This window comes from Athene cunicularia, assembly GCF_003259725.1.
Source record: "Athene cunicularia isolate RWA chromosome Z unlocalized genomic scaffold, athCun1 chrZ_part3, whole genome shotgun sequence".
NCBI lineage: Eukaryota > Metazoa > Chordata > Aves > Strigiformes > Strigidae > Athene > Athene cunicularia.
This window is the reverse complement of record NW_020799144.1, coordinates 877,021-890,739: the sequence shown is the minus strand read 5'-3', so window position 1 is coordinate 890,739 and position 13,719 is coordinate 877,021. Positions and strand designations below refer to the sequence as shown.

Below are 13,719 nucleotides of genomic sequence, written 5' to 3'. Positions count from 1 at the left end.
TTAAGATTATTTAAAAAACCCCAGAACAACAAACAAAAAACCAAATAAATATTTGCACACAGAAATGGCAGTTTTAAGAAGATTTACAAGTCCTTTCTAATCTCCAACATTTGAAAAATCAATGGTGGTTAAGTACCCTTCTGCAAAGAAGGTCTTCTAAGGAAAACTGTAAAAATATGGGAAATACCTTCAGAAATTCCTTGGCATACACACACTCTAGTGGTGAGAAAGGCAGCATTATGTTGCAGTTTCTACATTTTCTTTATATTATTCTTTCCATCACATAACTAGGATGTTGTCCAACAAATCCAGCAAGTGGGGTTTTGTTTGTTTGTATCTTTTTACACCTCAGCACTTACATTAACTGTCATCTTAGGAAGTCCTATCTGAGCCTCTAAACATGCTACAAACAAGATAATCTGCAGATGAGAACTTGCAGCATTCATAAAAGACACCTTTGTAATTCTGGAGTAGCTTCCACTTATACATTTTGGGAGAATTCTCTCATAGTATATCAGGAGGTATTACTAAAAAGAAGAATTAGAGAACTTGATAGAAAATAAAGAAGAAAAGCTGATAATGACAGCTGACTACATCCGTATCTGAAGACCTAGAGAAGCTGATTAAACAACACACAGCACATATTACGAGAAATAAATATGACAAAGTTAAAGGTGGAGATAATGGTCTGGGGGAGTAGGTAAGTGGCAGGAAAAGGGGGGAGGCATTTAGGGTATCAGACACAGACAGACAAAGAGTGGCTGGGCCAGGAGACTGGGGACTTCAGTGAGAACTCTGTGGACATAGACAAGGACTGCTTTGGAAAAAGACTGATGGTAATCTGGAGATGTGGGACAAGAAAAGGGAAATTCAGGATAAAATAAATTAAAAGAAAGGAGGGGAGAGAACAAAAGGGTCAGAATTTGTGATGAAAAATGAAGGCAACAAAAGTCATGAAGCAGAGCTTATCTGGAAACAGAGGATGGAATCAAAATCCAAGCTTTTGATGTTTTTATAGCAGCAAAGATCTAAAATTAGCCAGCAAAAGAAGTGTTTATGTTATCCCCCTCTAATGACAGTTCTCATGCAGTATGGCAGCTGACTTTACAGTTACTCCCCATTGGAAATACAGACAATTGCTATTTGAGCAAGTGGCATAAAGATTTCAAACAGGGAGTTTGAAACTCATGTCCCAGGAAGACCCACATGAAAGAATTTAGCTTTTTTAAAGCTTTTTTCTTCTGTAGAAAGCAGTTTTAATATAAAACATTAAAAGAAAATAGGAGTATGTTGCAAAAATCAAAGAATCAAGTTCAGAGAAAGACAACATGAGTATAGTCAAAGCAATTCAAATTTACTGACTTTCACTATATGCATATATATTCTTTAATTGCATAACTGTACACTAATTTTATAGGATTGGTGTCATTCATGTAATTCACTTTATAAGAAAGACTCTTCTCTGTAAAATGAAAAGGTCTGTGGTAAAAGGAGGATAGAAATTGAAGGTTTTTTGTAATTAAATGCCTCAAAAGCTACCTCAGGAAACTAAAAAAAGAAACTGATAAGCAGAGACAAAACTGATCCATGTTAAAGATTAAGGTTTATAACAAAATTTTCAAGGACACTCAGTAATTGCAAGTTTTTCTGGGCACAAATTTGAGACACTGGCATTTAATTTATAGAAGTGATGTGCAAATCTACAATGAACAAAAAAATTGTACACCAAAGGTCGGGATCTGTAATCCTCACAACAGCATTCAAAATTAATGGATGTGTTTAATCCTCATGTGATTCAGCCCCGAATCTACAAAGCAAAAATATCACCATACTTTAGTGGAGTATTACAAGAATAATTTAAAGAATTCACACTACATGGTGTACAACACAGAAAAGTCTATGAGGAAGTCAGTAATTCTGCATTCAAAACTGGATTAGACTAATGTACAACAAATAAAGCTTGGGGCCACCCACTGAACAAGGACAACAACAGTAAATATTGAATAATTGCCCACTCAGGGAACAGTCTGCACTGTGCACTGAATGAAGCAGGAATCCTGTTAGGGAAAAATAGCAAACAATCACGTAATTAAAGACTGAATCACAGTACAAATGAAAAGGAAAGGAATTAAGCTTCTACAAGCAACTTTTAATTATGTTGCTCTTAAGAACGTTTAGTGTGCAACCCTGGTGCTGTTGTTTTAACATCCTTCCGTAACCAGTAACACTTTTGATACAATTATCTATCATTGGTATTTGAGAAGAAAAATAGCCTCTTCATGTTTCTACTTCAGGACACTTGTATTTATTGTGACTTCTTGCCATGATGATTTTTTCATTAATTAGTATAAATAAGGAATATATTCTATCCAGAAGAGATGACAACTACGATCCCCATTATCCCACTACAGGCCACTGAATGTAAATATATATAATATTATAAAACCTGAAAGTCAACTTAAGACTGATATGATACTTATTAACAAGGTATTTAACAAAATTTTTACATGCCATAATGATATCCCTTTAAACTCACCAGACTTAGAAGAACGGGAATTACTTTGCTTAATTTTACTCATTTAGAGAATATTTTTGAGTGATTTTACAATCTGTTCTTCTAGCAATTTTTTATTAAGATTACATCCTCAAAACACTGTGCACTTCTACTTGCATGACTAACATTAAATGGTAGTTAACACTGTCCTTATCACCAGAATTTATATGCAATAAACTAGAACACACCAAACTGTTTATCATTTGCCATTTACTCCAAAAAATCTTTACAAGATTAGTACCTGCAGCTGTGCTTTCAAGAGCTGTTGGGTTGTAATTTTCTCTTTTAGCTGCATCATTTTTTCAATTCGTTGGTTAACTTGTTGATCTTTTTTAAGTTCATTTTCATAAAATCTAGAACCCTGTAAGAAAATTGCAAAAAACCTAATGTTTTTATTTGTTGTTTCCTATAAACAACCACACTTGATCTTTAAATACAGAAAACTTAGAACACAGTAACAATTTCTAATGCATACTTTGAATTTTCATATAAGTAATACACAAGAGACCAGTGGTGCTTTACATCTTTCTCCTCATATGACACAAAAATACTTCCCCTCTCAGATTCCCTATACTCAGATGAGTATAAGGGACTCATTAGAGAACTTACTACGTTCTAACACTTGACAACAAAAATTCCAAAACAGCAGATAAGTCAAACTATTCTTTGCAATACCTCCAAGATAAGGAGTATAAAACTCTAAAAAAAAAAAAAAAAAATTATTTAAGCCTTTTGCCAGACTTCCATATAGTTTAATCTACATGGAAGTAAATTATGACATTGTAAAAGTCAAATCTACTTATAATGTTGCATATTTCATTGACCATTTAATCTTGAAGGACACTGCAGAATTAGGAGCTATTTGGAAGAGGATAATGAAAAGCAAATGGGTACAAAAAAAAGCCCTCTTGCTCTCAAGTATGTAACTGCTCCTTCAAGAAAAGGCATGAATAAAAGGATATGTAATGAAAACGTAAAAAGACAGCAATCATGTAGAGAACATAAAATGTGACCTCCTTTCCTCACTCGCAACAAAGAAAAGAGGGCATAAAATGAAATAGAGGAAAAATCAAAACCAGGAAATAAAATACTTTTCTTGCAATATGTGCTTAGCTTACAAGAGAAATAACATTTTCAGGAATAGGCAATGTTTTTTATTGAACCACCTAATAAAATCTGCCAAGTGGACAAACTTTTAGGTCAAAGCCTTTGACTACCAAATTCCTTATCCTAGGAATTCAGCCATAGTCAAATAAGAATCAGGCATTTACATAAAAAGAAAAATATTCACTTTTACAATGATAAAAAGAATGAAAAGCAAGACTGTGATGTGTCATGTCTCATTGCTAAGAAGAATTTTCTCTTACAAGTAATTAGGGTATGTCTTCTTTCAATATCAGACACACAACCCTATCTTTTCACTCCTCTGCAATTAAACATGATTTTTGAGGCTCACTAAAACAAATACCAAAATGTTGGTGTGGTAAGCAACACAATACTTAAGACTGTTACTAAGCTGTAGGGTTTTTTACATCTCTTGCAGTATTCACAGCTGGAATGCTGTAAAATGTTGTTGTAATACAATTGTGGGTAGTGTTTGTAGGTATAGTTTTGAAGACTAAAGAAAAGCTTAAGAAAAAGAATCAATGCTTCTTTTCAGACTTCTTGAGCTGTGTCTGTATTTATATTCTCTTGTTTTTTTTGACAGAAATATATAGATACCTGTATATCAGTTTTGTAAGCCTATTTTACAGTTCATTCTATTTCATACCTGGAAATGAAACAGTAACTGTTCTGATGAAATAATTTATTTGAATATCATTATTGGCGATATATATCTGACGAAGCACTAAGTTTTCAAGAAAGAGTGAACAGAATAAGTAGAAGAAACATCTAATCAATAAAGAGCTTGACAGCATATAAAGCATCATCAAAGTGAAAACACAAGCAAAGTTAGTTTGTCAAATAACAGCTGTTTGTATGTTTTCTGCTCTTCCTCAACTCCCCCCCGCAGTTTACCACTAAGCAACAGGAGCCAACACAGAATTCATGAGCAAAATATCAAGCATATAACCTAGGGCTGCAGCAACACCATTAAAAAATAAATATATATTTGGGCAAGGAAAAGTAAGAAAACCCAGAGCTGCTCAAATAGTGTTATCTCCATATAGTTCTATGTGAAGATTCTCTAACAACAAGTAAGAGGACTAATATTTCAATGCTTTGTAGATTTGTGGGGTCCTCTGTAGATCTTTGGTACGAAGTTGGACACTACAGGCACTTCTCTTGAATACCGAGAAGACAGTCAAGAAGGCAGACAGTAAGCCCAGAATTTCTTATTCTACTGAAAGTATAGAAAATCCTGATTACAAAAAATTCAGCAATTACAGGAAGGTGACCAATAGCTGTAGATCTGCTTGGCTGACTAATGATGGGGCAGGCAAAAGAAATGCAAAATGGGAAAACAAGAGGCCTAAGGAAGCTGAAACCTTCACAATTACCTCTGAACAATGCTGTGATATTTATGTATTGCTTCTGGCAAAAAAGGAGCACCTAAGGACATACTCAGTTGTGTTCTTCGATGTCTCTGTGACAAATCCAACAGTACCCTATGGTACCCTAGGCTACAGTCCTTTCCCTTCCTCCCCAAACACACACTTCTTAGAAGATGCCCTCCATTTACACATGAGGGATAAAATTTTGAGGAGGAAGAGAACCTTATACTGAACAACAGATAAGACACCAGGAAAAGAATAATCAAACCAACCTTGGTTGCTTCCATGATGATTTTATTGATTTTCTCTTTATCCAAACCTTGCATTCCAGCTTTGTTATCATTGAGACCCATTCTAAGTAGTACTCCATCACTGCATGAGCTGTTACCAACTTTTTCCGTGTCGTCCATCATACTTCTTGAAAACAAGTACCTCTTTCAAGACTTAATACCTGAAAAAAATAATTTAAATAATGTATTTGTTTCTAAGTTCCAGTTAAAGAATACAAGAAAAAAATTGAATTCATTTGCTGTATTTACTGAATAACCATTTAATATTTATTCAGAAAGTAATGTATCACAAATATGAAGACTTGTATTCCTGTAAAATGGGTGACCTGCCATACTCACCACATAAAGTCATATGTAACTCTATCAGTGTTTGGAGAAAGTAAGACTTTATTTTCTTCTTAATTTAAAACCATACTCTCTTAAAAGTTCCCTTACAGAAATAATTGAATACCACCAACTTCAGGTAATGGCTAGTACCTTACACACGCACGTAAGATTTATGCCTGTATGTTATCCTGTCAGATGAAACAATACTGCCTTAAACACAAAATACTGCTCACTAAATTATAACATTAACAGAAAATAAAATGAATTATTTTTAATTGCAGAACACCATTGTTCATTTAGTCTTCTTTCCCGCTTGAGACAAGACATAAAATCTTTCCCAGTAATTTCTGGCTAAAATTCAAAACTTTTGTTTTGTGTTAAAGCTTGTCTTTTAGAAAGAGATGGCTTCCATTAAAAGTTTTGAATAAAATTGTACTGTTTCATTCATGGTAAAATTCACGCATTCTTTTTTTACATTAATTTGTAAAGGCATGGTATCCAACTAACAAAATTTACCAAGTCTTTACTACTCAATTACTTCCATCAGTATTTTCTTATTACTTCTGATATGCATACTTCTGACATCTTCCCTTGCTGATTATGCAAGTAAACAGCTGAACTCTTTGACAGGCTCTAATTATACAGTACATTGTGCAGTTATTAAATAGATCTTAAAAAAAATGTAAAGAAAGAAAATTTTACTCTCTGTAGCATGAACCTGCAGTCTTATTTTTGCCAGATTAAAACAAACAGAATCTAGGTGTGATACTGGCACAAGTTACTCAACATGCATTTATTACTGGAAAAGTATATAAAAATACATTCTTCCTACCCCAAGTTGCTGACTCATAAAGCACTTCTGCTTTACTTTCATGCAGGAAGCATATTTACTCCTATCTTCCCCTTCAAGCTGTAACCTGTGACAGGAGCCCTTCCTGTTTCGAGGAGCCACACCCTTTCAGGCACATACAGCAGCTCTATTTATAAATTGCACAAATCTCGGAGTTTTAAATTTTTTGTTCCAATGTCATTCTCCCACTCTAGGTCTTAAGTGGACCTCATTAGAAAATTGCAGAAGGTAATTAAGTATTTTTGCATCTAGAGATGAATTTTTGTTATTAAAGAACCACATGGGTGACTTTTTAAAATTAATGGTGGCAATGTTCATATTTTCCTGAAGATCTCCTGAAACACACTACCCAACTGAAGTCAAGATACTAAAGAAAGCCATCTTTAAAAAAAAATTCTAACAAAAATATCCCAATTTTAATCATATTCTATTAATTTAGATTATTATTTATGATGCTTTCCAAAGATGCAAGATGAGATAAGTAATGCTATGTTTATCTCCAGCTTGTCATATTTTGAAGAACAGAAGGTGATGTAGACACCAGAACTCTTCTGTTGAACCTTTAGTAGCACTTGAGCTACTATAATGGCAACTAGGAATGGGAATGGCTTCATAGCCCTTAGGTATATCTAACAAATGAAAGACCACGATGACATTTTCATAAGTTTCTCACTTACAGTAGGACAGTCTTACAGTTAGCATACACATTTGCCAGAACCAATTTGCTAGACTTGAATCAAAAGCAGTACATCCCACACAACATTCCGTTTCATCTCAATCTCTGTTAATTAACATGCACAATTCCCAATAAATACAACCCTCAAGATGAATGCCCCTCCACTATTCCCCCTGGTTCTTCTATCACTCTTTCCCTTCAAGAGGCTGCAATGAACAAAGGATTGATTCCATTTCCTACTCCTGTCTCTGCAACACTTTTTAACTGTTCCTTATTCCTGAAAGTGTCTTTATTCCTAACATCTACAATCTTTCCCCTTCCTCATTCACATCACTCTTAAAGGCTCAGTTTTATAGCAAAGGCTTTAAACACTAATTCATGTCAGTCAAAAGCTTTCTCTATCACAGTTATATATATATCCAGTGAGAAACATGTTACCATGATGACACCAGTCATAGAAAAAATAATTGTCTTTATTTAAAAAGTCCCATAAGTTGTAGTCTCCTCATTGTTTTATCTTTTCAGCTTCTTGTGTGGAACAAAATACATTGCTAGTACCAGATGATAAAGTGTATAAATATCAAGTAATGCCTTAGTTGGAATTAAGAAGGAAACATTTATTTGACAACATGGCATTAGTTCTCCACCAAAGTTTAAAGGTGTACAGAAGGGAAAACATGAATAATGACTGATACCATTCTGAGCTGCCTAACACTAATAGAAGCTAAAGATTATCTTGGTTTCAGACTAACAGGCCTGAAAAAAAAATACGTAAAATACTTAGCATATTGAAATTAATCACAAAAGCGACAATAAACCAACAGATATACACTGTCAGATAAAAACAGTGGATCATCTGCTATAGACAAAATGAAAATAGAAATATTTAAAGGAAACACAGGACAAGAAGTGTGAAAGACTACACAAAATGTGAACAAAATATCAGTGTAGAAAGTGGTAAGGATAAGCAGTAACAGTTTTAACGGTAAATTGACCTAGACAAAACATTTAGCTTGTTATGACACAATCTTGTAAATTTTTTACTAAAGCAACCTGGAAAAAGTGAGTAAAGGTTTAGAGTCTAATGAAACACTATCTCAGAACAGTCTATGCAAAGAGTGACATATTTTTGTCATGCTGTCACCTCAAGAAGCTGCTGCAAGACCGGGCTGTTTCCTCTAACAGAACACGTGAAATCTCTTAGCATCATACTGAGTAAGTAGGGTGTGAAATCAGAGAAGTCTGTGAAGGCAGTCTACACTTAAATTATTCCTGTGATTTGGGAATGGGGGGAAGGGAGCAGGGGAATAATCTCTGAGTCAAGAAGGTAACTTTCCAATAGCTACTGGAACAACTTCTAAAGGTAAAGAGGAAGACTTTGGCAGTAGATGCCAATAGTTAATGCAAAACAAAAAAGTGGAGAGGAATCACAGACTAGCATTACTGTGTAGGAAGCTTTGTTAGTAACTAGGGATGCTTACAAGTGGAAAAAGGCCACTAGTAAAACCCTGAGCAAGCTCTTCTAGGAGCAGGCACAGAAACTCAACTGAACCAGTCAGACAGGGTTGTACAGTATCTGAAAGTATCAAGAAACTGAAACAGCAGAAAAATCAGAGCAACAATTTAATTTCAAGTGCCTCTACATTTACTCAAATTTAGCATATTTTTGGTCAGTTGACTGAACTAGCCTGAAAGAAATGTCTCGTATTTAATCCTGTGCCACTCCTCCAGACTGTCTTCAGTAAAAATCCTCCAATTCCAGCAACAGAAGCCACGTATGTTGTGTGAAAACTGAAATGCCTTCATATTATCATTTTCATGGAATAAAATACACAAGACAAAAAGTATTTCTAAAAATATTCAGTTCAGTGGACATAGTGTTATTATGCAGTTTATTAACACTTGCAAACTTATGTTAACAATTTGCCTTTTACTGACAGTGTTAACAACTTGGTGCAAAGAAATATTAGGACTGGAAAATGACATCAGTATGGAAAAGCTTGAAAAATAAACTATTTACATACCGAATTATGATTTGATGTACATAAACTGTGTACCAATCCTCTTAAAGAAAATAAAATCCTGACATCTTTTCTATCACAGATGCTTATGCCAATAGTGATATAAAAAAAAGTTACTATAATACAAAACAGCCTACCTCCCCCAGAGCTCAAAAGCTAAACATAGGAATCAAGACATATATTACAGATGTAGAGGACTATCTTTTACATCACAATTGCTCCAAGTAAGTCTCCACAGTGTGTAAAAAAACCCAACCAATGTTGCAAATAGCAACACAATTATTAAAGACTCCTTTCTATATGATTTTTTAAATTATTATTTTTAGGATGGCTAACACAAGGATCTAAATTAAATAGTTTCTTTAACTTCTGTGAAGTTCATAAAATTCTCCAATACCATTTTATCAAAATCTGACACCTCATTTATTGTTGTATGAGCCCCAAATAAACTTCCTCTTTTCCCTCAATTAAAATGTTTTAAAGATTCCTTTATTTAAACTAATCTATTTTTACCTTAGCAAGAACAAAAAATTGTAACAGCTAACTTCACATGCAAATGTTGAGAATAGACTAAGGGATGACTTCAGGAATCCTGACATTACACAAGCTGCATCAGAAAAGTTCTGTAAAAGCATTGAAAGCTCATTAAAAAATTAGCAAAGTTAGGACTTACTTCATCCAGTTTTGACCACAAAGGATCACTTTTCAGGCTTCTGTCTAAAATCAAGTGTGGTGTAGTATGGATCACTCAAAAGTTCATGTCCATTTTTTAATGGACACCACTTTGTTTTTATTCTACTGCTAATTAAGATTGAACTGGTGGATGCATAGCTCCACTCACTGCACAGAAGTATCTTCATCTAGGCTGTGCATGCAACTGTTTGAGTCACCATCATTAAAGAATTAAAAACTCAGCAAACCCACCTTGGTACAGAAATTCATACACCAATTGTCAGGTCATTTGAACAATGGATTTCCCACAAATGCATTGCTTTATTTCATGCATTTCTAAAAGACAAGAACACATATATGTTCAATAAACTAGGAAAATTCAACCCCACTATAGTATTTTTAACATTTCTGATATTTAAAAGGTTACACTGCAAACCCCAGTGCCTTTGATTACATACTATTTGATTTATTCATTACTTGGATAAGGATTTTATCTCAAAGCAGTTACATTACATACTTTCCAACAAGAGGTGCACCTGTCTTGTCTGAGTATTCATTTGGCAAGAAAACATTCTGGCTGATGGGATCAAATTTCACAAACTCCTTAACTCTCTTTTCCTGGTAAAAACATGTTTCTCTATTAATGGTTTAAGTATCAGCTGCTCTGAAGTCTCTCCTTCTCAGCGGGATAAACCACCAACAAAGACATGTGCAAGCAAGCACATGAGACCATTCTTCTGATCTGCTAGAAGAAATCCCCTAATACAGTGATTCAGAGACCACAACTGTTTTAGAAAAAATTGCCTGAATTATTTATATCTCAGAGCCTATATTATTAGGCAACATTCTGTGGCATAAACAAAGCTCCTTCAAGGATCTTCTTAAGAAAAAGAGTCTTAAATTTAAGAACAAACATAACCATGAGTATGAACATCCTAGAAAATGTTTATACACTAGTGGTGAATGCATTTTAATAACCTACAGTGAGTTAAAACAAAAGGTACAGTAGTGGAAATAAGAGATATAAAAAAGGAGAAGAAAAAAATTAATTTTTATGGTTACCCCCTTTATGATATTTATGACTAACATCTTTAAGAGTAAAACTAAAAAAAAACATTTTTGTATTACAAGTAGTATATCCACAATACAGAACAACATTATCTGTTCCACTGTTCTAACAAAGGTAAGGACTATTTTCAGTTAAAACAGTAATTTGTAAACTTCTTGCAATCTCTAAGACACTGGACAACGCACAGGTAGAATACTGGGGCTTGCAATGAAAGAACATACACAACAACAAATGCAAAATAAAGGTCCAGTGGAAATTACATAAAAGCAAGTAGAGAGGAGTGAGTAGCCTACATCAGTGTATCTGATCATCTCCATTTCCCAAACTTTGGTTTGTATCCCAGATTGGTTTTGGAGAAGGCAAATCAGATTCCTTTCAAACTAAACTGGAATACTAGGTTTCCAGAGCACACCTGACACATTACAATTGCTAATGCAGGTGCCCTCCATGGGACCTTACTAGTCCTAGTCTGAAAAAAACCCAACTCTTAAAGCATATATAAGATGAACTTAAGGTCCCCAGCACCAAATTTTTCCTTTAACAAATTTATTCCCACTGCACGACATTCTTGCTAATGTAGATATGCCATGATCTCATGAAGAGTAATAGATAGAGTTATATTTGAAAAAGATGGTCAGAAGATTAGAAAGAAGAGTTAATTTACATAAGGTATTCACAGTCCCAGTACACCTTTTGGAAGGCCATAAGTTGACAACTGGAAAAAATATGACATATTAGAAGGATGTGGAAGACATTAAAAAAATAATCCATTAGCACAGACAAAGCATTATCTGAAAAGTTGAAAAGGCAAACTTTTAGCATCCAGTATTTATTCAAAGTTTGGTTATAAAATATTATCTAGAATTAATAATTAAACAAATACTCTCTATAACAAGGATGAGTACGTTTGATAAACAACCTGAAATAATATCTATTCATGGAATTTTTTAACACCTGTTTGAGTCAATCTATATTCTGGAGAGGAAAAAAAAAAAAAAAACAAGAAAAAGAAAAAGGAAGAGCTAGTTCTGGAACTAAGTGAATAGTCCTAGACAGGAAGAATGACAGCACGTGGCTACGTAGTTCACATCACTGCCAAAAGGATTTGCTCAGACATATCTCTTCATCTCCTGCTTTTGATCAGGATAGAAAAATAAGTTCATTCAGAGTTTAATGGGGAAAACACAACTGGCTTCACAGGTGATACCACTTAACTTTGTCAACATATTGCAGAGCAGAACTAGCAATTATTCTCATACACCTCAATAAATACACAACTCAGTCACCCTGCTTGCCTATCTGATGCAGTACATTGCAACAGACACTAAGAAAAAATATCTTGTTTCATTTCTTTCCAAACAGCTGGTGAATAAAAGAACATAGTTTCTCAACAACTTCTCATATATTAGAAAATTGTCTAAAATAACACCTACGGTAGATCCACATAAAAAAATTTCTGTGCATTCTAGTGACTACACAAATATTACAGAATCACAGAATCAGCTAGGTTGGAAAAGACCTTGAAGATCATCTAGCCCAACCATTAACTTAACACTGACAGTTCTCAACTACACCAGATTGCCAAGAGCTAATTCAACCCGACTCTTAAACACCTCCAGGGATGAGGACTCCATGACCTCCCTGGGCAGCTCATTCCAACGTCTAACAACCTGTTCTGTAAAGAAATACTTCCTGACATCTAGTCTAAACCTTCTCTGGCACAACTTGAGGCCATTACCTCTTGTCCTATTGTTACTTGGCTAGAGACATATCCCCAGCTCTCTGCACCCTCCTCTCAGGGAGCTGTAGTGAGCGATGAGGTCTCCCCTCAGCCTCCTCTTCTCCAGACTAAACCCCCCCAGTTCCCTCAGCCACTCCCTGTACGACCTGTGCTCCAGACCCTGCACCAGCTCCGTTGCCCTTCTCTGGACACGCTCGAGTCATTCAATGTCCCTTTGGGAGTGAGGGGCCCAAAACTGAACCCAGTCATCGAGGTGTGGCCTCACCAGTGCTGAGTACAGGGGTCAGATCACTTATATAAAAAATGCATGTAAATAGCTGTATCAGTGCTAAGAGCTGTTTCAGAAAAGTAATAAACCATCAGTGGAAACTTTCAAGCAGCATAACATGGAAAATTTACATAACGATTTATCATAAGGAGGAAGTAAAAAAAAAATACAATCATACAGCACTGTTTTCATGATACAGTCAGAAGTGTGTGTTCCAAAACTGAAGCTTCCTCAACCAACGCAATTTTTTTTCCCAAGAAATCATAAGAAAGATCAGCACAAATCTTAAGTCCTTTCCAACTCACTACATCTGTTCATAAGTTGTGAAGTGACACATTCAACTACTTTTCTTCCCCTTTCTACAAATATTTCTCCACCTGTAAATATCGGCAAATACACATATCTCAGATGTTAAGGCTGAAGAAAAAAAAAAATTAACCGTTTCCTTCCCTGAACAGCGAAAATATTAAACGAATAAGACAGGACACCGCTACCTGGCAGAGGCAAACTGCTGACCGCCCCTCCTGCTCTTCTCATCACACGCCTTTGGGCACAGGCAGTGAAGCAGACCTAAAGCGGGCGACGCAGAAGCGCCCCACCGGCCGGGAAGGAGCGGGCTGGGGAGCCCACCCGCGGCCGCCACGCTAAACCGCGACCGCTGCCACCGCAGGGCGAGGGCCTAGGCGGCCCCGTGTCCCCGGGAGCGGCCCAAGTGCCCGCCGGCCCCGCGCAGCGGCAGAGACCAGTTACCCTGTC

The 13,719-nt window shown here is 35.5% G+C and overlaps 1 protein-coding gene across 5 annotated transcripts in view; it reads right to left on the bottom strand.

Moving 5' to 3' along the window:
- Nucleotides 1–13,708, bottom strand: part of POLK (DNA polymerase kappa) — a 32,531-nt gene extending 18,823 nt beyond the window's left edge. For 3 of the 5 annotated variants that reach the window (XM_026866535.1, XM_026866537.1, XM_026866538.1), the window contains exons 1-3: nt 13,458–13,708; nt 5,322–5,500; nt 2,796–2,915 (exon numbers count right to left, since the gene is read on the bottom strand). In XM_026866535.1, coding sequence (XP_026722336.1) covers nt 2,796–2,915; nt 5,322–5,462 — 261 coding nt within the window. In that variant the 5' untranslated portion in view covers nt 5,463–5,500; nt 13,458–13,708. Of the gene's footprint in view, nt 1–455; nt 528–2,795; nt 2,916–5,321; nt 5,501–10,137; nt 10,239–13,457 lie in introns of those variants that run through there. The other 2 variants (XM_026866536.1, XM_026866539.1) reach the window with 2 other exon arrangements.
- Nucleotides 13,709–13,719: the final 11 nt, after the last annotated feature.